General features: G+C 36.5%; 1 protein-coding gene across 3 annotated transcripts in view; it reads left to right on the top strand.

Moving 5' to 3' along the window:
* ATAD2B (ATPase family AAA domain containing 2B) overlaps nucleotides 1-25,106 on the top strand; it is a 141,911-nt gene that overhangs the window by 59,965 nt on the left and 56,840 nt on the right. For all 3 annotated transcript variants that reach the window (XM_055121610.1, XM_055121609.1, XM_055121611.1), the window contains exons 14-18: nucleotides 948-1,107; nucleotides 7,106-7,196; nucleotides 13,811-14,122; nucleotides 15,186-15,321; nucleotides 24,466-24,652. In XM_055121610.1, coding sequence (XP_054977585.1) covers nucleotides 948-1,107; nucleotides 7,106-7,196; nucleotides 13,811-14,122; nucleotides 15,186-15,321; nucleotides 24,466-24,652 — 886 coding nt within the window. The remainder of the gene's footprint in view (nucleotides 1-947; nucleotides 1,108-7,105; nucleotides 7,197-13,810; nucleotides 14,123-15,185; nucleotides 15,322-24,465; nucleotides 24,653-25,106) is intronic.

The raw sequence follows: 25,106 nt of genomic DNA, 5'->3' as shown, positions 1-25,106 counted from the left end.
TTCATTTTCTCTACTTCCCTATTAACACTTGTTATTAGTTGTCTCTTTTACTATAATGATCAGAGAGGAATTAAATGTTACCTTTTTTTTTTTTGGGTCACACCTGGCGATGCACAGGGCTTACTCCTGGCTCTACACTCAGGAATTACTCCTGGCGGTGCTCAGGGGACCATATGTGATGCTGGGATTCGAACCTGGGTTGGCCGCATGCAAGGCAAATGCCCTACCCGCTTTGCTCTCGATCCAGCCCCTCATTTGGTTTTGTTTTGAGTATTTTCAAAAACTAGTGATGGGCTTTGTGTAGAATAAATTCAATGGAGAAATATCCATTTAAATATTTTGGCTCTTTTAAAATTGAGTGAATTTTTTTCTTGCAGAGCTGGGGATTAAACCAAGACCCTCATAAATGTCAGATATCCCCAAGCCACGTTCATTGCCCTCTTTTTAGTACTCAGTTTTTCTTTATATATTCTGGATTGGTTGAGTTTTATCAAATGCAAATTTGATAACTATTTTCTCCTATTTCTTTCTGTTTCACTTCTTACCTAGTTTCTTTTTGTTTTTGGCCCACATTCAATGGTTCTTAGTGGTTACTCCTGACCCAGTGTTTTGGGGACATGCAGTGCCAAGGATCGAACCTAAGTTGCTGACATGCAAAGCATGCACTCCAACCCTTTGAGCTATTTTCTACCCCTTCCATAATTTCTTAAAGCAGAAAAAATGTTAATTCTGACAAAGTATATTTTACTCATTTTTATATGTTGATGTTATAGTTGTTGATTCATTGTTTGATTACTTTAAAAAATGACGTCTGAAGAAAATGACTTATATATTACATGATCTGGGTTAAGATATAATGCTATAATTTTATTAGCATTTAAATATGATGGAAGTGTAAGAAGTTTTTATATAATAATTTAAAATTTTGTTTGAAAATTTTGTTATAGCTCTATAGTGTCAACCCTCCTTGCTCTTATGGATGGATTAGACAACAGAGGTGAAATTGTTGTCATTGGTGCTACAAATAGACTTGATTCTATAGATCCTGCTCTCAGGAGACCTGGTCGTTTTGACAGAGAATTCCTTTTCAACCTGCCAGATCAAAAGGTAAAAATGTTTCTGCTTTCAGTATATTAAGATTATGAAAGATATATATATATACTCAACATATACACAACACAGAATATACATACACACAGATACATGCTTTGAGAAATTTTGAGTCTTTTATTGTTTTTGGGAGGTATGTGTGTTGTATGGGGGGGGTGGTGTGCTGGAGATCTAATCCAGGTCCTCACACATGCAAATTAAGTATTCTATGGCTGAGCCACTGCCCGGGCTATTTTGTGGTTTTTGTGATTTTAATTTTTTGTGGCAGTGGAAACAAAACCCAGGACCTTCCACATGAAGGTGATGCTCTCTGGCTGAGCTACATCCTTGGCCCATGCATTAATTAAAAAAAAAAAATCTGCTTATGGGTTATCTTAGTTAATATTTGAAAAAATTCAATTACTGAATAATTTAGTCTTTTTCTATTAAAAATTATCTGAAAACTTGAGAGTTTTTGTTTGTTTTTGCTTGTTCTGAGTTTTGGGACACTGGGAAGTCTTCAGTCATGACTTCCTTCTGGCAGTTTGCTCAGGGATCACTTCTGGTGGGCCTTAGGGACCTTATAAGGTCCTGGGCATCCAACCTGGATTGGCCTCTTGCCAGGCAAACAAGCACTTTACCCACTGTATTATCGCTCTGACCCCTGAAAACTTGAGTTTAAGAAGAGGAATTCTTGATTAAGTCACTGTCGATGTTTGTTTACTCTTTAGTTGTCTAGATTATAGTAATTATGTTTTATATACTAGGTTATATGCCTCTAGAGTATTCACTATCTTTCGTGGTACTTTTCAGTTGGTTTAAAATATCAAATAGGTCTAATGAGTACATTTATTCCATATACTCATCAATATGAAGAAAGTAAGATACTGTTAAGAATTTTGGCTTTGATTTTAGATTTGCATACATAAATATCTCAGTGATTAGAACAGTTTTGATGATTTTATGGAAATGAAGATGATAGTTACATTGTGTCTAGCAGTTCATATATTAACATCAGTCTGCACAGACACTACTATTTTCCTTATTTTTGGATTGGCAGTTCAAGTTACGAACTTTAGATTGGCTTCAGACTTAGCCAACTTTGTCTGGATCACTGTATCACTGTCATCCCGTGTTCATCAATTTTTTTGAGCAGGCACCAGTAACGTCTCCCTTGTGAGACTTGTTACTGTTTTTGGCATATCGAATATGCCATGGGTAGCTTGCCAGGCTCTGCTGTGTGGGCGGGATACTCTCGGTAGCTTGCCGGGCTCTCCAAGAGGGACGGAGGAATAGGAAAAGAATATTTAGCATCAGTTTCTTCACTTAAGTGCAATTCTTGTACTGTACCACTGCATAGAAGTCTGATTAGATCTGGAAAACATGACTGAAGTGGGTGTAGTCTACTTTGGCTAGAGGAAGTCTTAGCGATCTTGTTCTGGAATATCTTTTACTGGTCTGGGGACGTTTTTTAGATGTTAGCAAAACAACCCAGGGGCGGGGCTGGAGTGATAGCACAGCGGGTAGGGCATTTGCCTTGCATGCGCCGACCTGGGTTTGATTCCCAGCATCTTTTATGGTCCCCCGAGCACCGTCAGGAGTAATTCCTGATTGCATGAGCCAGGAGTAACCCCTGTGCATCACTGGGTATGTCCCAAAAAGCAAAACAAAAAAACAAAAAACAAAAAACAACCCAGGGGCTTCTTTTTAGATTTTCCCAGCCTTGGTCATAGTGCTTAGATCTAAAAACATAGACACTATTCATTTAAGCACAGGAAAGTCATTACCTTCATTTTGTGTTGCATTCTATACTGTCTTCGTTTTGTAGTTCCTAGTCTGTATGGGAATCACAGGTCCAGAATAGATCATGCATATTCTAGGTTTAACAAAAAATAAGATCTACATATCAGTATATGCAGAGGGCTCTTTTGAGAAAAATTTGATACCTATTTTCTTTGTTGTTTTGGTTCATATCTAACAGTGCTCCATTCTTACTCCTGACTCTGTGCTCAGGGATCACTTTTGGCATTGCTTAGGGGACCATATGGGTGCTGAATATCTAAACTGGGTTAGCACGTGCAAGGCAAGAGACCTACGAGCTATAATATTACTCCAACTCCTTTTATCTGTTTTTGATAAGAGGCTATATGCAACAAATCCTAGCCTCTTAACTCCGTCTTGAAAATTAAAAGCCTTTCTTTCCTTTAAGATCAGGTGCAAGACAAAGATGTATTATACACTATAGAATTGGAAGTTCTGGCCACAATAATTAGTCAATGTAAACAAATACAGGATTCATACTGAAAAGAAAAAGATTAAATTTTTTTGTTTGTTTTGGGTCCATACCTGTCTGTGCTCAGAGCTTACTCCTTGCTCTGCATTCAGGGATCTCTATTGCCTGGACTCAGGGAACCAACCATATGCAATGCCAGGGATTAAACCTGAATTGGTTGTGTGCAAGGCAAGTGCCTTACCCTACTATTCTCTCTTTGGCCCTAGTTAATTTCGCTTTCACAGGTGATATGACAATATGCATAGAAGACACTATTAAAAATTATTAGAAATATTTCAGTAAATGGCCACCCAATACCTCTGTTGCAAACCACAACACCCTAAAGGAGAGAGAGAACAAAAGGGAATGCCCTGCCACAGAGGCGGGTGGGGTGGAAGGGATTCTGTGATCATCGGTTGTGGAGAATGGGCACTGGTGGAGGGATGGGTACTCGAGCATTGTATGACTGAAACACAAGCACTAAAATATGTAAATCTGTAACTGTAACCTCATGGTGATTCACTAATAAAAAAATAAATAATTTTTTAAAAATTATTAAAAAATATTTTTTTAAAAAAATATATCAGTAAAGTAAAATTCATACCTAAAAGTAAGTTGTATTTCTATAGGAAAACTAGAAGCGAAGGAAATCAAGAAAAGCATCTCATTTATAATTGCACAAAATAGAATAATGTGTCAAGAAATCAACAAGGAAGCTGAAAGACTACATCAAAAACTGTAAGACAGTGTTAAAAGATGTAGTAGGCACAGGAGATGATAGGAAGAATTGACATTGTGTAAATGACCATGTTACCCAAAATATTATACCTGTTGATTGAACCCCTATCAAAATTCCAATAGCATTCTTTAAGGAATAGAACAGACTTACTAGTAATTGTTTGGAGTCGCAAAACTGTTCAAGTAGCCAACAGATTTCTGAGAGAAAAGGTGAGAAGCATTGTGTTTTTTGACTTCATATTGTAAAGCTGTAGTAATAAAAATGGCGTGAAGTTGGAATAAAAGCGGATACTCAATCTATGGAGTATATGGCAGAGCCCAGAAATAAGTCTTCAGTTATACAAGTAGTTAATTTATGACAGAGGGAAGAAAAGCACAAAATAGAGCAAGTTTCTTTAACAATGGGAAAACTGGATAATCACATACAAAAGAATGAAATTGGAGAGCTGGAGAGGTAGTACAGTGAAAGGGTGTTTGCCCTGCATGCATCTCACCGGGACTCAATCCCAGCATCCCATATAGTCCTCTGAGCCGCCAGGAGTGATTCTTAAGTGCAGAACCAGGAGGAATGTCAGGTGTGATCTCCTCCCTCCTTTCTCCCCAGCCCCCTCAAAAGGGCATATATCACAAATTGCAACACATAAAGCAGTTGCAAAACTCAGAAAACAACAAAAGTAGTCCCATTAAAATAGGACAAAAGGGAACCTTGCCAAAAGTGTATGAAAAAAGTGGTTGTCTCTACTTATTATCAGAGAAATGAAAAACAAAACAATGAGATATCACCTGTTACCAGTAAGAATGGCCTTATATTAAAAAGTTCAGAAATAGTGTTGGTATGGAATGTAGAAAAAATGAAACCATCATTCAAAGTTGATGTGAATATAGATTGGGCCAACCTCTATAGAAAACTGTATACTGATTTTTTAGAAAATTAAAAATACCATGGTATGTTTCTGCAATTCCATTCTGAACTATTCAATGAAAATAGTAATATTAATTTGAAAAGATACACTATTCCCCCTGCTCTTCATGTACATTGCGGCATCATAATAGTCAAGGTCTGGACAACACCCAAGATGTATGCACACAATGTGACTGCTATTCAGCTATTAAAAAAAAAAATGAAAATCTTGTGTTTTGTGACATGTATCAGACTGGAGGGTTTATGCTAAGTGAGAAAAGGAAATAAACACTGGATGATCTTATTTATGTGGTACATAAAGAAACAAAACGAGCAGAGGTTACTCCTGGCTCGTGCACTCAGGAATTACTCCTGGCGGTGCTCGGAGACCATATGGGATGCTGGGAATCCAACCCTGGTCAACTGCGTGCAAGGCAAACGTCCTACCTGCTGTGCTATCGCTCAAGACCCAGAGAACATACATTTTGTAATGGAAACAATTCTTAGACTTTGACCACACACTTGAGCTTATCAGGAAGCTGGGAAGACTGAGAAGATTCAGGGAATTGTATTAGAGGGATATTAACAGTTTGGTGGGCAATGTGTTGTGTGTTACTGTTCTTTTCCTAATACACATAAGCCATTGTTAACCATAATAAAAAAAAAAAAGAAAAATATCCCCACAAAATCTCAAAGAGTCTTGTCTAATGGAATTTTCTGTGATGATTGGAAATGTTATGTATTTTCCTGCCAATTGTCCAGTATGTTTGCCAATAAGAACTGCATCTGTTGAGCTCTTGAAATGTTAGTATGACCAGGATACTGTATTTTAAATTTAACATAAAAAAATTTAAAAACTAATGTTAATGTGATTGGTGGCTTTCTGTGTTGTACAGTATGAATCTTAATCATGTATCATTGCTAGTTCTGGAGGGGTGCTTGTGATAGAACTAGGTCTCTATGGAAAGTATGTATACTGAGTTAAGCTCTTGGGTCTTCCTTATTAATTGGAAGTCTCTGTATTTCAATGGCTCTGTACTATGTGACCTCCCTAACATTATTTCCAAGCCTGTGTATGTGGCAAATACTTCATTCAGCTGGTTATCTTTTTTTTTTACCCCTTCTTTTTTGGGGGGTGACATCGGCACTGCTTAGGGAGTCTGTTGTATTGCCTGGTGCATCCTAATTGTTCCTTTAGGGAACCTGGCAGTGCCAGAGATCTAGGTCTCCTGTATTCAAAGCATGTGTACTAGGTGTACTAGGCTTTTGAACTGTCTGCCTGGACAAGTTTATTTATTTATTTATTTTTTTGCTTTTTGGGATCACAACCGGCGGTGCACAGGGGTTACTCCTGGCTCTGCACTCAGGAATTACTCCTGGCGGTGCTCAGGGGACCGTATGGGATGCTCGGTTGGCCGTGTGCAAGGCAAATGCCCTACCCACTGTGCTGTTGCTTCAGTCCCAAGTTTATCTTTTTCTTTAGATAATACCTGAAGGGAAACTAGCTGAGATTACCATGTACCACTGGTAAAGTTTCTTTCTTTCTTTCTTTCTTTCTTTCTTTCTTTCTTTCTTTCTTTCTTTCTTTCTTTCTTTCTTTCTTTCTTTCTTTCTTTCTTTCTTTCTTTCTTTCTTTTCTTTCTTTCTTTCTTTCTTTCTTTCTTTCTTTCTTTCTTTCTTTCTTTCTTTCTTTCTTTCTTTCCTCCCTCTCTCTCCCCCTCCCTTTTTTTTTTTTTGGTGATGCTTAGGGGTTACTCTTGGTTCTGCACTAAGGAATTACTCCTGGCAGTGCTCGGGAGACCATATGGGATGCTGGGAATTGAACCCGTGTTGACTGCATACAAGGCAAGCACCCTGGTGTACTATCACTCTGGCACCATCACTAGTAATTCTTCTCAAAATATTTTTGTCTTAGTTTATGAAACAAAGGCAATATCTCTATTATCCACCTGAGAGGTATGATGGAATCTGAGTTAGTGTGGATGCCAAGATGTTTAAATTTATTTTAAAATCATTGCCCTTTTTTTGGGTGGGGCTAGCTCATAACTTTCAGCTAATTCATCTCAGTAATATATACTTACTTTTACTTGTCCTTTTCTTCATAGGCAAGAAAACACATTTTGCAGATCCACACCAGGGACTGGAATCCAAAATTATCAGATGCTTTTTTAGGTGAATTGGCAGAAAAATGTGTTGGTGAGTGCTACTGTTTGAACTCTCCATCATTGTTTGTGCTGCTGAATTTCCCTTTTAAATCCTGTTTGGAAAGTCAATGAATATGGTTGTATCTTTGTATATTAGATGCGTTTGGCTTAAACATAGTTTTCAATTTCACTTGAAGTTAAGGACTCTTAGAAATTTGAATTTTAGCTGCAATTGGGTGAATATATTTTTCATTGAATGCTGGGTTTCCATAATAATACTGGTCTCCATAATATTTCCTTTTATGACTTCACTCCCACTCAGATTTATGCTTACGCTTGAGAGCATAGTCCATGTCAAAGCAGGGCCTTAGTCTTTTACTTTGCAGATATGTATTACACTCATCTTCATGCCTGTGGTTTAGAAAGAAGTTGAGTGAAAGGAGTCTTCAAAGAAATGCTTAAAGGCATATGCTGGTATTTCCCAAAATGTCAAACTTTGCAATTATATTTTAACTTATTCAGAGTGGAAGATCTTCCAATAGAGTGAATGAACAGTACTGTCCTAAAAGGACATAGTACTGATAATCTGTGGAATGTTAGTACATGATCATACATGGAATTGGAATTCAGGACTTGGCTCTAAACAGGTCTGGAATCAAAACAAATGAAATATTAAAGCATTTGTATATACACACAGGTATTTTTCCTTCCCCCTCTCTTTTTGTCTAGTTTCCTCTCATTCCTTTGAAAAATATGAATTAAGAAAAAACTCTCCATGAACTCTCAAAGAAATCACTTCAGACCAGCTTATCTACTTGGGAAAATTTTAAAGTTACCAAAACCAGAAAGAACAACATAGTGAAAAAATCATTGTGAGCCACCATCAGATAATTAAAACTTAAATAGAAATTAGTCCATTCAGTTAGCTACATCCGAATTATCCTCTTCATCCACAGGGACCTCCATCTCCGAAGCAGCATCCCTCAGCTTTTGAACCACAAAGACCTCGACATCTACTGGTGAGGAGAAAACGTAAATCTCTCCAGCACTACTCCAATTTAAGCTTTGCCTGGTATAAGAGAGCATGCGCCAAACCCATTTCATGTAAATTTGGCTTGACTTTTGCAAAGCCTTGTGCTGCTTTATGGGAGAGGGTGGTATTTGGTACAAAATCCAGTCTTTTTTTCCCCTTTTTCCCATTAGATCCTTTTATTTCTTCTATTTTTATGATATTATATTAGAGTACAGCTCAGATTAGGAAATCTCTATAGGTTCTTCTGTGAATTTGTCACAGAGTGATCCTTCATTTAAAGAGTTTTTTTAAGTTTTAAAGGCCACTATTATATTTTTAAGTGATTTTATTTTTTTTTTAGCTCTCATTGAATTTAAAAATATTGAGATAAAGTTTCTTATAGGACTAAAAAACTTCTTTTCCCTCTTTTGGTGTGTGTACATAGTGGGATAAAATATACTTTTATACACACATACATACACACATCAGTTTCTTCCTGGAGAGTGACATAAAAAATCTGTTAGGATTAAATGACTCTGGTTTTAGTTGTAACATTTATTCCATTAAGGAGAACAGTTCACTTAAAGTCAGTTGAGGATCTTTGTACAGGAATGCCATAGTAACAAAACTTTTAATTAATTGTAAACTTAGCACTACGTATTTTGAATGTTTTAACCTGGTCTCAGTCAGATTCCATAAAGTTTATGTCTAATAAAGAGTGGGCAGTATCAAGCAATTGCAAAGATAGTTGACCTCTTGTTAGAGGTTATGGCTTTGGTAACTTTTACTTTGAAATAAACTCCCAACTTACTTGGTCGTGTTTACATGCTTAATAGTTGTGATTTTTGAGGGCTTAATACAATTTTGATATACTGAATTTGTGCACAGTAATCAGAATTTAAGATTAATGAGGAACTTAAATCTAACCAAATTTCTCCATTCTGTTTCTTGTAAAGGAGGTTAGAACCATGAAAGTGTACTGGTAGGCCTTCTGTAATGTTGGTGCTTTAATAAAAAATTAATTTATAAAATTATGATTACATTGTTTTTAATCTAACCTCTTTGAATAGCTTATATTTTAGTCTTTTAAAACATCTTTAAAAATTTATAATGGTACTAAAGAATGTTCTTTTCTTTGCTATATAAATATTTGTCTTTATCAAAATATGAGTTATAATGGTAAAATTAACATAGGTAGATAATCCCTGTGAAATACTGAGTTTTTAAATGTAAATTTACAATTTTCAAAAAGTTGTGGTATATATTTAGCATTTCTAAAATAATCTCTTTTTTTTTCCCAAAAAGAGGACCCTTTTGAGATTGAAAAAAAATCTATTAATTATGAGAAACCTAAACCAGGGCACATGGTTTCTACGTAGCTGTGTTTATGATAATACTTTTAATTCTGTTTTAGAATCTAGTAAAAGAGTCACTTCTATCACTGAATCAGCTCTCATATTTTTGTGTAGAGTCACTTGCAAAACATTCTCAGAACAGGGCTGGGAGATGGTGTGGAGAATCAATTACGTAGCCTACTACACATCACAAAGAGTGGTTTCCTATATTGTACTGGGAATGATCCCCAGCCCTGCTGAGTATGACCACTCCTGCCCCCAAAAGTTGTCCATTTGTTTATTTGTGATATTAAATTTAAAGAGATTCAGTATGTTTATTGTGGGGTTATGAATCTGTTTTTGTGTGTTTCATTGTTCAGAACCATAGCTATAAAATAGCAATAAATGTAAAGAAGATAAATTTGTATAATTTTGTTAATAATAATGTGTGAAAATTTACTTTTTTCTGTTTGATAAATGTTTTTCTCTTTTATTTGGAGACTAATTCATTGCCTCCCTACAAATAAGAAATCACCACTGAGTTATTTCTCTGCTTAAGCTTTTAATTATTCTAAAAAAAATGAGCATGGGGCCTGAGAGATAGTCCAGCGAGTAGAGTTCATGCCGTGCCTGCAGGTGACTGGTTTACTTCCTGGCACCTTTGGTCCCATAGGTACCACCTGGAGTGATCCCTGAGCCATAGATCCAGGATTATTACCTTGAGCATCTCCATGTATGGCCCCCAAACCAGAAACCAAAAAACAAGAAAGAAAAGAACAATACAGTGCAATTATGTATGTTATTAACCTATTATGCCAAATGTTATAAGTATATACATCAAATATCTTTTAGAGACCTTTTCTCGTTTTGCTTTGAGCTTAAAAAACAACAAACATTTGCATTTAAGATCTTATTATGTATTATTTTCATGTGCATTTAAAGAGGCTAAAATGTTTAGATTCTTTGAGCATGGTAGTTTATTCCTTACTTCCTCTGAAATAGATTATTTTGTTTATAAATGAACAGTATTTTGCAGTTATTTAGTCAAACAAGCATATAATATATATATATATATTTGCTTTGGGAAAAATTCTTTTGTAAGTTTATTCATGAATAAATAGAAAATATGAGCTATTAATGTTAAATTTGGTTATTCTGAAGACTTATTTGAGAGGTTGCTGTAATTAACACTCTTTCCAAGTGTTAATTTTTAATCTGCTTGTAATTTTCTCTATTCTCAATAGTTTCCTGGCTCTGAATAAAATTTTGCTTATGTGTGTGTACGTGGGAATACTCGCAGCTCCGTGCTTGGGAGAGGCTCATTGCAGTGCTTGGGTGACCATATGATGCCAGGGATTTTCATCTCTGGCTTCCTACATGTAGAGCTTGTACTTCAGCCCTTTGAGCTAAAACCCTGTTTCTGAAGATAAGCTTTTTTAAAGAGTAATATGTTCCCAACGCCCCTCCAAATCAATTTTTAACTCCCAGTAAATTGATTGTTTAATACCTTAAAAGACTTCAGATTTTTTGGGTGGGGGGGGCAGGGGGCACATCCAACGGTGCTCAGGAGTTTCTCCTGGCCTAGGAATCATTCCTGGTGGGCTGGAAGGACTATGGGTTTCTGGGGATTGAGCCTGGGTCAGCCATGTGCAAGGCAAGTGCCCTACTACTATACTACCTCTTCACACCTACTTCAGATTTTTTAAAAGTTAAAAAAAAATTCTTTGCAGTTACATTTTATATAATGCTATTTTTGTTGTTAACCCAGATAGCCTAGCAGTTTTATCTTTTCAAATGAAACCTTGGAATTACTATCTCCTTTTTCTTGGTTTTTTTTGGGAGGGGATTATTTTGTTGTTGTGTGGGCAAACCCGGTGATGTTCAGGCTTATTCCTGGCTCTGTCCTCAGGGATCACTTCTGAAAGGGCTTGGGGGACTACATGCAGACAAAGTATTTTTGCAAGCCAGGCACCTTAATCTCTCTACTCTCTCTCAGGCTCTGTCGTCTCTTTCTATTCATTCTTTCAGTCACATATTATTGGATATTGACTGAATGCCAAACTTGGTTTTGTACTTGGTATTGAGATACATTAATGAACTGACAAATGTACCTACTTTCAGAGTCTGATTATAATTTGGGATGACAGACAATGATCAATGGGTAAATGATAAAGTGGTAAGTGCTATGAAAAAGGGAGAATAAGGTTGAACGTATTTTTGTTTTACCTTTTTGATTTTACTGAAGTATTTTAATTAAAATATTATTGAAGTAACATGATTACAGTAGTGTTAGTGTTTATGCATTTTTGACATATAAAGTTACTTGCCTCAAAAATCCTATTATCTGTAGTACTTGGTCAATAGGATCATTTTGCTTTACTAATTCATAGGGATATTAAAATAGAGATATTGTTCATAGATGTGTATGTTCATTGATTTGTATGGCTTTGTCTCTGGATGTCCTTTTATGTTTCCACAGTTAGGGTCTGGGACTATTTTTGTAGTTTCTTTGTCTAGTCACCATTTTTATTTTATGTTATAGGTGTTTCATAAAGTCATTGTGAGGTATAAGATAGACATGATTCCACTCCTTGAAGAGTTACAGCCATGTTTTAGAATTAAAGTGGTTCCCCCTGCTGGCATAATTGATAAAGGTGACTAAACAGAAGTTCAGTTGTTGATACAAAGAAACAATTTAGGACAGTTTTAACTTTTATTTTTCTCTTTTGCTCTACTGATGTTGAAAAAAAAATAGTGTTCATAATGTTTTTATATCTATTTGTCGTTCAAATGAATGAACTTACAAGTGCTAGAGCTTGGTTTACTATGTAGTCAGATAAATATGTTTTATGGATAATATAACTCATGTTGGCATAGCTCCCCCTACAACTAGATTATCATCTTCAGCTAAAAATAATGTTAGGTGTGGAGTGATAGTACAGCTAGTAGGACGCTTGCCTTGCATGTGCCAAGCTGTGTTCGATCCCTGGCACCCCATATGGTTCCCAAGCTTGCCAGGAATGATCCTTGAGAGCAGTCAATAATAAGCCCTGAATACCCTGGGTTTGGCCCCAAAATAAAACCAACCTCCACCCCCCAAAAAAAAATAAAGAGGTAGCACGGACATTATTTTTATTATCTTTAATATTTTTGAAACTATCAGATATCAGAGAAGATTGAAACTTAAAAGTATTGTTATTTTGGATTACACTTGGGCAGAATAAGTTAAAAAGGAATTTGCTTACGTATATGTATCCCTGTATTATGTGTTTGGAAGTTAGTAACATTAGAAAGATTATAGTTAAGTACATCATGATGTCCTCCGCCTCTCTCGGACAGCCGGGCAAGCTACCGAGAGTATCTTGCCACACGGCAGAGCCTGGCAAGCTACCCATACCGTATTGGATATGCCAAAAATAGTAACAGCAGCAAGTCTCACCATGGAGACATTACTGGTGCCTGCTTGAGCAAGTCAATGAACAACGGGATGACAGTGACAGTGACATCATGATGATTAAGCTAATAATTTGGAATAATGATGAAAGATTGAGATGAAACTAAATCTTTCCTGAAGAATGTCATAATAGTGGTTTGAACACAAAATTAATATCATTCGCTCATGTGTATGTTAATAAAAATAATTAAAATGTATTTTGGTTTTAGGAGTTTGGCAGGACAGTTCAGGGCTTAAGACATTTGCCTTTCAGCCTGCAGACGACATTTTCCATCCCTGGCACCATAGACAGAGAGTCCCTTGACTCCTGCCATGAGAGGGCCAAGAGTAAGCAGTGAGCTCTGCCAGATGTGACCCCCAGAGTGATGCTCAGGGGTCTCTCCTGGTTCTGTGCTTAGGAATTGCTCCTAGCAGTGCTCAGGGGACCATATGGGATGATGGGATCAACCCTAGCGACTAGGTGCAAGACAAATGCCCTACCTGAGTTCTGTTGCTCTGGCCCCACAATTTTTGTTTTTAGTGAGTAAATTCATTTGGTAATTTTATTTTCCTTCCTCCCTTCCTCCTTTCCTTCCTCTTTTGGTTTTTGGACAACACCCAGCCGTGCTCAGCTCTCTACTCAGGAATCACTCCTGTCAGTGCTCAGGGGACCGTATTGAACCCAGGTTGGCCACATGCAAAGCAAGTGCCCTGCCCACTGTGCTGTCTCTCCAGCCCCAGTCAATTTTCATTTTGCTGACAAAATTGCACATAATTTTTGGTTTAGTATTATTTTCTAAGATAGGAATAAGTATACTTGAAAAACAGTTGCATATTTGGAAAAATGAACTCACCTTTGTTTATATTCCTTTCCTTTTGTGCATTAGGCTACTGTGGAGCTGATATCAAGGCCCTGTGCACTGAAGCTGCCCTGATTGCTCTTCGGAGACGTTACCCCCAGATCTATGCTAGCAGTCATAAACTGCAGCTAGACGTTTCCTCAATAGTGCTCAACGCCCAAGATTTTTACCATGCAATGCAGAATATAGTGCCTGCTTCCCAGCGTGCTGTTATGTCTTCGGGACATGCACTATCCCCCATCATAAGGCCACTGCTGGAAAGAAGCTTCAACAACATCCTCACAGTCTTACAGAAAGTATTTCCTCATGCTGAAATTAGCCAGACTGACAAGAAAGAAGGTACTATTAATTATTTGTTTATAGTGTTAAACAAGTGCAGGCGTAAGTTCTGAATTTTCCCTTAAGGTTAGTTATATGTTAATCTTTTTTTGTATTTGCTAGGAATAGAGAAAATGTATTTATTGCACTGCGGTGTATTTCATATTATTGAGCATGTGGTCCTGCCTAATGGCAGTATGAATACATGTTTGAATGCTTATTTACTATTGGGAAATTATATTTGTTTGTAGGAGAATTAATATCTTTAGAAAAGTTGAATATAATAATATTTATATTGATGGACTGGAGCAAGAGTATCCCGCCCCCATGGCAGAGCCTGGCAAGCTCCCCGTGGCGTATTTGATAGGCCAGAAACAATAACAAGAAGACTCACAATGGAGATGTTACTGGTGCCCACTTGAACAAATCGATGAACAATGGGATGACAGTGCTACGTGCTACAGATTTTGTTAATTCCCTAGAGGGGCCTGAGAGATAGTACTGTGTGTAGGGTGGTTACCTTGCATATGACTGACCTGGGTTTGATTTCTGGCACATATGGTTCCCAAGCCCTGCCAGGAGTGATCACTGAGCGCAAAGCCAGGAGTAAGCCCTACACGCTGCTGAGTGTGGCCCCCAAACAAAAACAAATACAAGTAAAGAAGCTCTTGTATAAGTTGTCATTTGTATCATTATGGGGTAGATAGTACTTTTATATATTAAAAAAACCCAAAAACAAAAATGGGAGACTTAAAGTATTCACTTTCTGAGTTTTCTCCCATTTCTTTTACATGTTAAACACTGCTTTATATGAATGGATTAGTACACTTACTAGGTTTATGTTAAGTGTAGCTTTTAACATTATAGGTGGCAATCCAGGTAAAAAGTACTATGCTTTCAGGAGTTTTATAATTTAAGCTGCTGTAGTTTGTCAGTTTGCCGAGTCTGTATTATTTGATATATAGTTTAGTAATTAAGATATATAACTTCCTAGTTAACTTGAATTTTAAACCATTTACTTTTGGTAGAATACTAATAGTAAATGCCTTTAAAGGCTTCTAATGTTTGTAATCTTTTAAAACAGATGTAGAAACTCTGATTTTAGATGATAGTGAAGATGAGAATGCTTTATCAATTTTCGAGACCAGTTGTCATTCAGGATCACCAAAGAAACAGTCTTCAGCTGCTGCTGTACATAAGCCCTACCTTCATTTTACAATGTGAGTGATTGATGTCAAATTCCTTTCAATTTCAAGTAAAGTATGGCTAGAATTACAGTGTATTTTTACTAATGGTTGAACCACATAAACTTTGTTTTTCTATTGTTTGGTAACAGTTTTAGAAAAAGTTTTATGATGTGTTTTTTATGTAGTAATAATTTGGCCTGTTTGTTAACTAAATATTTTTTCCCTCAAATTGATGATAAATATATAAGTACCAGGGCTTTAAAAGGAAGTTTTTCCTTTATTTTTTTATTTATTAATTAAAAAAATAAATTTACTTATTGAATCATCGTGAGAACAGTTGCAAAGCTTTTGAGTTTAAGTCTCAGTCATACAGTGATCAAACACCCATCCCTTCACCAGTGCACATTTTCCACCACAAAAAAACCCAGTATACCCCCCCATCCCACTCCTTTCCCCTACCTGTGTGGCAGATGATTTCCGCATTACTCTCTCTCTACTTTGTTTACATTCAGTATTTCGACACCGGACCCACCATTATTATTTGGAATTTTTCTCTAACGCTCAGACCTGCCGAAAAGGCAGCATTAGACAATTTGTTTTCTGTTGCTGATTATGAATAGCATATGATGTCCACAGCCATGATAACGGCTGTGTGATCTTGGAATTCTGAAATTTTGATAAGTCTGGAGAGGTTTCTGCCAAAAGCCACTGGGTTTCGCGATTCGTTTGTGTGTCTCTGGGATCATGTCTGTTAAGGAGCTTAAGAAGCAGCTGGAGGGGCCACCCTAGTTGGCCATCTGGGGTCTCGTTGGGGTGGGGGAGGAGAAGGAGCGGCTCCGCCCCTATCTGTGAGGCTCCACCCTATCCCGTGAAGCCCCAGATGTCTCGTCACTGCTGGCCCATACTACCTGACTGTCCAATGGGCTCTGGAAGATGGCGGCCACTGCACTGCCAGGGGCATGGGCAGAGGGACAACACCAAAAAAGGAAGTTTTACCTTTAGAAAGTCAGTATATCCGCTCAGTTTTGTTATTTCATATTTGAGCTGAAATGGACAGAAATGAAATATTTCCTATGATCTAACTTATTTCATTTGTAATAATTTTCCAATGATAATTTAGGACTTAAAAGGTATTAAAGAGATTTTGAATTAGAAATTGCTCAGTAGTTAAATAGTGTAATACTTTGTTGGTTCCCCCAAAGCTCATTAGTTTATTCTTGGCTCATTTAGGTTTTATGGGTTTTCTATTTATATTTATTTATGTTAAGGCAACTTTTGCTGTGTGCTTTTTTAATGGATAAAAAAAATTAGTGAAAATGTAATTTTAAATTAAGAGACTAGTTTTCGTACACAAATAGCATCATTTGCATTTACATAATTAGCATGATAATTAAAGGACCATATATGCTCCAGTCAGGTATACAAGTGCAGGTATACAATAGCACTTCTACTGGAGGAGTCTGGATACAATAGCACTTCTATTGGAGGAGTCTGGATTGTGTGTACCTTTACTTTTCTTTAGAAAAAGTTTGAACAAATTTCTTAAACTTGAGTGATTTTTTTTTTCCCCATGTAGATTGTGATAAAATGTAACATATTTACATTGGTAATCCTTTCTTGCATTTCTTTGTAAAAAATGAAACTAGGATACTTACATCTCTCTTTTTTTTCTTAATGTGTTCTTTAACAGAATGAAGCTCTTTTAGTAGAAACATTTCATTTAGTCCAGACCCTTTCTTTGATAGTTTCAGGGAAGTTTTCTTAGGCTACTATAGTCACTATTTTACAGTTGATGGTTAAGGGAAAAATCAAGTACTCCCTTTTTTGGTTATAATGGGCGGAGTGAAAGCACAGCGGGTACGAGGCTGGTCTGGGTTTGATTCTTCGTCCCTCTCGGAGAGCCCAGCAAGCTACTGAGCTACCCGTGGCCCATTCGATATGCAAAAAACAGTAACAAGACTCACAATGGAGACATTAACTGGTGCCCGCTTGAACAAATCGATGAACCATGGGACGACAGTGCTAACAGTGCTTGGTTATAATCTGGGGGGGGGGGTGTGCACACCCACATGCTATTTTTTGACAGTTTTGGTTATTTGAATTGAAGTATAAGTAGGAGTTAAGATACTATCAAAAGACACAAGACACGTTTCCATTTTATAAGACCTGTTTTCAGTAAAGTGATGCAGAAATAAATTTTGACACCAGAAGACTTCATGTACAGTCTTGAATTTGACTTTTTTAAGGAACATTTTCTGTTGATTTAATGCGTTTTACTAGTATGACTGATTCAGTCTTCTGAGGCACTGGTTTATTTTGGCTTCTTTTATATGTTTTTCTAGTTCATTGATTTGACTTTGATCTAATTGTTTGATAACTAGAATTAATGCTTTTATTTTAGATGCTTTGATAAGTTCCATTCTTATTTTGCTTTTTGGGTCACACCCGGCAATGCACAGAGGTTACTCCTGGCTCATGCACTCAGGAATTCTGGAGGTGCTCAGGGAACCATATGGGATGCTGGGAATCAAACCCGGGTCGGCTGTGTGCAAGGCAAACAACTTACCCGTTCTCCTATCACTCCAGCCCCCAATAAATTCCATTCTTTTCCTTCTTTCTTCCCTATTCTGCCAATTTTTATGTATTATCTCTATGCCAGGCCTGGTACTAAGTACTGAAAACATACATGTGATTAAGATATATGTCTATATATATGTATATGTGTCTATATACGTGCAGACATATATACACACATATGTATGTTTCTTATTATATATGTATCCTACTCTGTTGAGGCTCTTACTCGGCTGATAGATATTGAGATATGATTGGGGTTCTGTAAAAGAATACCTAAGAAGCTTTCTTATGAAAGTCCAGGAAGGTTTCACAGAAATGGACACTGCTCTCCATCTGAGTATGAAGGGATAGGAGCTTATATTTAAGCTAGATATGTTTATTATAAACAATATATTGTAAACTTGATATGTCGGAGATAGGTAGATATTGGAGCTTTTTAATTCATCAGTTATTAATCATGCAGCATTTTATGATACCATTTTATAGGTGAGAAAACAAAAACAGAAGTAAATTGTTTATAATCATGCATCTAGCAAGTGCAGGGCAATGTTCTACATATTTTTCTGTGACCATATTCTTTGTTTTATATTATGTGTTTCCTAAATTAATTTCTAAACTTCAGTAGATGAGAATTTGTATTGCTTTTATGAGTAAGGTGGATATTTTGACCTTTCATATTTTTTAGGAATTATGCACAGAAATGGACATAGCATTGTCCATTTGAGTATAATATAAGCCTTAGAATTAGAATGTAAGCTTTTAATAAGTTACACTTTGGAAGGGGTTGATTTGGTTTTCTATTTTAACAGTGTGTGCATGCCAACTCAACACAATGTAGGTGCTAGATAAATTAAAAAAAATCAAACGGCTTCAGTGCTACTCTCCAGGGATACTAGCTTGGTTGTTGTTGGTGGGCTTTTTTTCTTTGAATAGTTTTCTACAACACAGCAGAGCAGTGCTGAGACCTTTAGTTTAGATTAAGGTGAATTAGAAATCAAAATGGAAGAACCCTGATGATGGAAAATAAGTTTTCTTTCTTACTATTTGATATCATAAGGGGATTAGAAACACAGATTTCTGAGGTTTTCCAAATGAAAATAGCTTTGTTTTTTCTGATTAGAAAGATGATATACTGTGTAGAAAATTCAAGTAATAAAGAAGAGCATAAAGAAGAAAATAAAAATTAAAGCCCAAGCACCTGAAGGTAATTTTTGTTAACATTTTGGTGGCTACACTTCCATATTCTCTCCTTGCATATAGATAGACCCACATATTATTTTATATAAATTATAAAATATATTTGTCTATAAATTATATCTCCCTATAGGGTTGTTAATGTAACTTGAATTTTTATCCACTGTGGAATATGATTGTATGTCATTATATATGTAATGCCTTTCCTGTAAATTAGCTGCAATAATATTTTTGGATGTTCCATTATTTATATAATATTATTGATAAAAATAAGTTTCAGATAGTATTGTGGCACATACCTTTTTAAGTCTACATCTTTACACCATTGTATGATTGATGGGATAGGGTAAATTTAAAACTTTATTGGTTGTTATATTGTATTTCAGAAAAGTTATACCAGTGTTTATTTACTAATCTAAAAAAGTTATTTTTCCTCTTTCCTTGCCAATTCTGAACTCTACGAATCTTTTTGGGGGAGGGGTTTCAAGGAAGGACCATATTAGGTGATACTGAGGCTTCTCCTGACACAGTGCTTGGGAGTTGCTTCTGAATGTGCTGTGGGTGAGGCATGTGGTTCTGGGGATAGAACCTGGGCCTACCACAGGCCACACATGCGCTCCCGCCCTTGGAGCCAGCTCCCTGGCCCTATTATCTTTAAAAATCTTTATCAGCTCTAGTACCATCTTGTTTGTTTGAATCAGTCATTTTTCTTACATATATTTACTCATTTAAATATTTTGTCAAGTTCCCCTGATGCGACAGATGTTCTTGGCACTTGGGATAAGTCTGAATAAAATGAGCTTGGATTTCAATTAGTGTAAGTTATTATGATTGAATAACTTTATAACATTGAGGCGTACAATGTCCCAACTCCAGTCCCTTCACCATTGATCAATCTTGTCCACCAAAGTCCCCAGTCTCCCGCTGCCAGCCTGTCTCTGTGGCAGGTATTTAATATTACCCTTCAGCAGTGTGAAGAAGTCAGTCAATAAAAAAGTATGTTTAAGATAAGTATAATGTTTTAAGATAAATTCTATGGGGGGGGAAAGGGAATACTTGTCCAGGGAGATGGCTCAGAGGGTTGGAGTGCATGCTTTGCAATTTCCCAGCCCTATGTGAGATCATTGCATGGTGTGGTCCTCTGTCATGCTCCCTTCTTCACCCCTTCACTGCTATGGTGGTCCAAAACCAAACAAAAAAAATCAGGAATATTAAGAGGTAAGAGGATCGCTGTCAGGTTTTCATTTTCATATGTCTTTTATACAAAATATAATTTAGGACAATTATGCTTCAGTTGTCCCCCCACCTCCAACTATGAGAATAACAGTTTCTCATTTATTTACTAATAATGGAAATTAAAATTTTTAGATTTTCTAGGAGATAAAAATGCCTCATTTTAGTTCCTGTTTTCTTAACTCAATAACTGTCTAACCTACATCAAGTCTAGAAAGACTGGATAACTCTTGAATTGTAGATCCTGTTCTTCTTTCCCCCTTTTCTCTCCCTTTTAATATGTATATACTATACCTTTCTTTACCTCCCATGAGCCTGCAATCAACTGTCCATTCAGTAGCCTTAAGTATAAGTACTGAGAACAGGAGTTTGTGCGCCGTCAGTAGCTTGGCTTGAGATATCCTAAGTAGAATTTGATGCCATATGAGCTTCTTTCTCCCCCTGCCCCCCTTCATTCTCCCCCCTCCGTGTCTACTTAGTGACTAAGAATTGTTGATTTTCTTTTAATGTTTTTATTCCTCAAATAAATGTAATCTGGAGCTTTTTTTTTTTCTCATTTTGGATCGCACTGGCAATGCACAGGAGTTACTCCTGGCTCATGCGCTCAGAAATTACTCTTGGTGGGTGCTTTGGAGACCATATGGGATGCTGGGAATCGAACCTGGTTGGCTGCGTGCAAGGCAAATGCTCTACCTATTGTGCTATTGCTCCAGCCCCTCTGATGTTATTCTTACTTAGATCATCATTAATATCTAATGCAGGTTAGACATCTTGTGTGGTCTCTTTTCTTTCGATTTTTTTTTCTTTTAAAATCCTTTTTCTATACTGACATGCTGAGCTTCCAAAAATACGTATTACTATATCACTGTATCACTGTCATCCCGTTGTTCATCAATTTGCTTGAGCAGGCACCAGTAACGTCTCCATTTGTCCCAGCCCTGAGATTTTAGCAGCCTCTCCTTATTTGTCTTTCCTAAGGATTGGAGGCTCTTTCATTGTCAACAATAACAAGACCTGTTACTGTTACTTTATTTCGCATATCGAATATTCCACGGGGAGCTTGCCAGGCTCTTCTGTGGGAAGGGGGGGAAATGTGTGTGTGTGTGTGTGTGTGTGTGTGTGTGTGTGTGTGTTTATATAATTTTCCTTGCTTGAAGCATACTTCCTCACTGTATTCAGTGTGTGCTCCAGACTTATAAAAACCCTTTATAGTGTGCTGCTTTTTCCCCCTCCCCAATGCCTAGTTCTTTAATGCCTCTTCTGATTTAAAATGTTTTAAGGGGCTGGACAGATAGTACAGTGGGTAGGGTGCTTGTCTTGCACGCAGTTCATCCGGGTGGGAGTCCTGGCACCTCATAAGGCTTACCTCATAAGGTAAGCCCTGAGTGATCACTGCCAGGTGTGGCCCTCCACACACCACCACGGTGGGTAGAGGGGTGGGGGTGGGGGACAACCCAAAGCCAAACAAAAACCTTTTGAGAAAAATATGCTGGCTTTATGGACTATAATAGTTACCCCAAAAGGGGTAGTTTTTTTTTTTAGCATTTGTTTTTTTGTAAATACTATTTTTGTTTCTTGGAATTTATCCTTTTTGCCTCTGGTCTTTTGGGTTTATGTCTGTTACACTTTTCCAGAAAGACCTTCTATGGGTCTCTAATTGTGAAGTATCATAGCATCCTGTACTTAAAACAGGACCACTTAGTAATCACTCTGAATCATGGCAATTTGTGTATTTTCCTCACCCCCCCCCCCCATTAACTACTGTTCACTTATGAGCTCTACTAATAGTGGTTCTGCTAGGAGCCTAGGCCTGAGGCATTAAGCAAGGATACATCCCACAGTTGTTGAGTGACTTGTTTGTTTGTTTTTTAGCTGTCTGTGTCTTTTTTTTTTTTTTTTTTTGCTTTTTGGGTCACACCAGGCGATGCACTCAGGAATTACCCCTGGTGGTGCTCAGGGGACCTTATGGGATGCTGGGAATTGAACCCGGGTCGGTTGCATGCAAGGCAAATGCCCTACCCGCTGTACTATCGCTCCAGCCCCAATGTGTCTTTTAACTTTAAGATGTTTTTTGTTAAAACACTGTCAAAAATCTGATACATTAAGAACCATTCCTGTTAATGGCAATTTTTTTTGTCTAACTTGGTAACTTGATATTTGGTTTAGATAGTGATTTTTGACTTATATTTTTAAATTTGCATAAATTTAAAACAATCTTGTGTTTATCTCTATGTTAGAAATCTTTGCTTATTCTGTGAATTGAGAATCTGAAATCTTCCTTTTATATTGCAATGTAGTTTATAATCATCTATACTTTTTAAATTTTTTCCTTATAATGTTTGCTTTTATGTGGACTACTATACAGTATTAGCCAATGTTTCTCTGGTATAGTCTACATTCTTATATAATTTTATTCTTTACTATGTTTAAATGGGGCTGGAGTGATAGCACAGCGGTTGGGCGTTCACCTTTCACTCGGCCGACCCGAGTTCGATTCCTCCGCCCCTCTCGGAGAGCCTGGCAAGCTACTGAGTGTATTGAGACCGAGCAGCAGAGCCTGGCAAGCTACCTGTGCATATTGGATAGGCCAAAAACAATAACAATAAGTCTCACAATGAGAGACGTTACTGGTGCCCGCTTGAACAAATCGATGAGCAACAGGATGACAATGACAGTGATTATGTTTAAATATAAAGAAAAATATATTTTAACATTGTGGCTCAGAATACAGATTTGTGACTGAAATAGATTTGTATGAGAATTTGTTCTTTGCCACCACTTAGTTGTAGAGTCTTATGCCTGAGCCTCTCTGAGCTTTTTCTTCTTTACTTTAAATAAGGGGAAAAATTGTATTTGGTAGAACTTTTAAGAAAGCTTTGGGCTGGAGTGATAGCACAGCGGGTGGGGTGTTTGCCTTGCACGCGGCCGACCCAGGTTCGATTCCCAGTGTCCCATATCGTCCCCTGAGCACCACCAGGAGTAATTCCTGAGTGCATGAGCCAGAAGTTACCCCTGTGCATTGCCAGGTGTGATCCAAAAACCAAAAAAAAAGAAATTCTTAAGGGATCTCTGTGAATACATGTTTCTGAAATACGTTTAAAATTGGAATTAGCACATTTCGAAAATTTTATTTTTGGTTATTCATTCAGATAATGTTGAGACTAAGACTTAATCTCCCCTTAAGTTCTTTTGTGATTTTTAATATAAGTTATAAACAATTCTTTAGGAAAAATTGGCATATTTAGGTTCATTCTTATAATATATTCTACATATTTTTATACTTTTCTTACTAAGAATATTTGATATATAATCATTCACATTATTTTTGCAATTGTAAATAGGATCTCCTTTATATTGGTTATTGATGGTGTTTAGAAATGGTTGTTTTTTTCCTGTTTGTATTTTTGTCTTGTTGCTTGTAGATTCTGACAGAAACTAGTTGATTCTTTGATTTTCTAGTGCATAGTCATATCTTTTATAAGCAATCGTGTTTTCCTCGTTTCTTTCCATTAATTCCATTTTCAGTTCACTTTATTCTTGCTGCTTTGCTGAGTATTTCCTGCTTTATCTGTAGTGATAACAGATAAGTTGTTTCAATTATAATTTTAATGGAGCTGCTGTAAAATCTTAAAATAAAAATTGAATTTGTTTGGTATATTTTCCTGAGTTTGCCTTCTGTAGTGTAGAACTTTAAATGTCATGTATTAGGATAAGCATATATAGTTTTCATTGGTCCAGGAACAAAATTTACTGTCACTGTAAAAGTCCTGCATTTTTTTTTTGAAAACTTTTGTAGTAAAAATGAAGAAAATTTACCATTTCAACCATTTTTAAAAGCCCTATATTTTGAGTACTTTGCAGATGTACCTCTTGGTGAACAAATAGAATTCTTAATATTTGACCAGATAATAGCAATTAGTGTCCGAAATATTTCCAACTAAGTATATGTGATAGGATAAATGCCCAGTCACTTTTATTTTCTTTTTGGATGGATTTTTATAGTTTTACATTTTGGTTATTAATATGATTGGAGAGAGTACTTAAAACTAATAAAATTATTTACTGTATCAATAGTACACAATTTTTCTGATTTTGAGTTTAAAATGCCTACTTCATATTAATCTCCAGAATGTATGGTTTTGAAATAATTATTATGTCTTACATGTATTGCAGGTCACCATATCATCAGCCAACCTCTTACAGGCCAAGGTTATTGCTCTCTGGAGAACGAGGCTCAGGTCAAACTTCTCACCTTGCTCCAGCACTTTTGCACACTCTAGAAAAATTTTCTGTGCATAGACTAGATCTCCCAGCACTTTATTCAGTTAGTGCCAAAACACCTGAAGAATCATGTGCACAGGTAGGTTTTTACCATATCAGACTACCTCCCAGCTTTCTCATTGTCTACAGCTCAGCCATGGTTATAGAGAACTTTTTTTCAAAAAAGCGATAATCTGAATATTAACTTTTTGTTGGTTATTCATTAGCATTCTTATATTAAATATTAAATCAAAGATTCCCTTTGATGTGGAATTTTTTTTTCCTTAACATGAGCTTATTGTTTTCCTCTTGATATTTTTCTGGAAATTAACATTTATTAGATATCATAGAAAGGGAATTTTCTTTGCCTTTTTCTTAACCCTTATCAAAGCTCTGGTTTCAGAGCCTTTCTAAACTCTATTTACTTATATTTTATAAAAGAGAAATAGGACTCAATTTTGCTATGCCAGGATTTAGAATTAACATGCAAAAGTGATGGTAGTTGTAGAATTAGATGCTTATACCAGTAATTCAGTATATTTATATTGGAATTT

The sequence above is a fragment of the Sorex araneus genome, chromosome X (assembly GCF_027595985.1).
Source record: "Sorex araneus isolate mSorAra2 chromosome X, mSorAra2.pri, whole genome shotgun sequence".
Classification (NCBI taxonomy): domain Eukaryota; kingdom Metazoa; phylum Chordata; class Mammalia; order Eulipotyphla; family Soricidae; genus Sorex; species Sorex araneus.
Note: the sequence above shows the minus strand (reverse complement) of the source record. Positions and strands in the feature narration are given on the sequence as shown.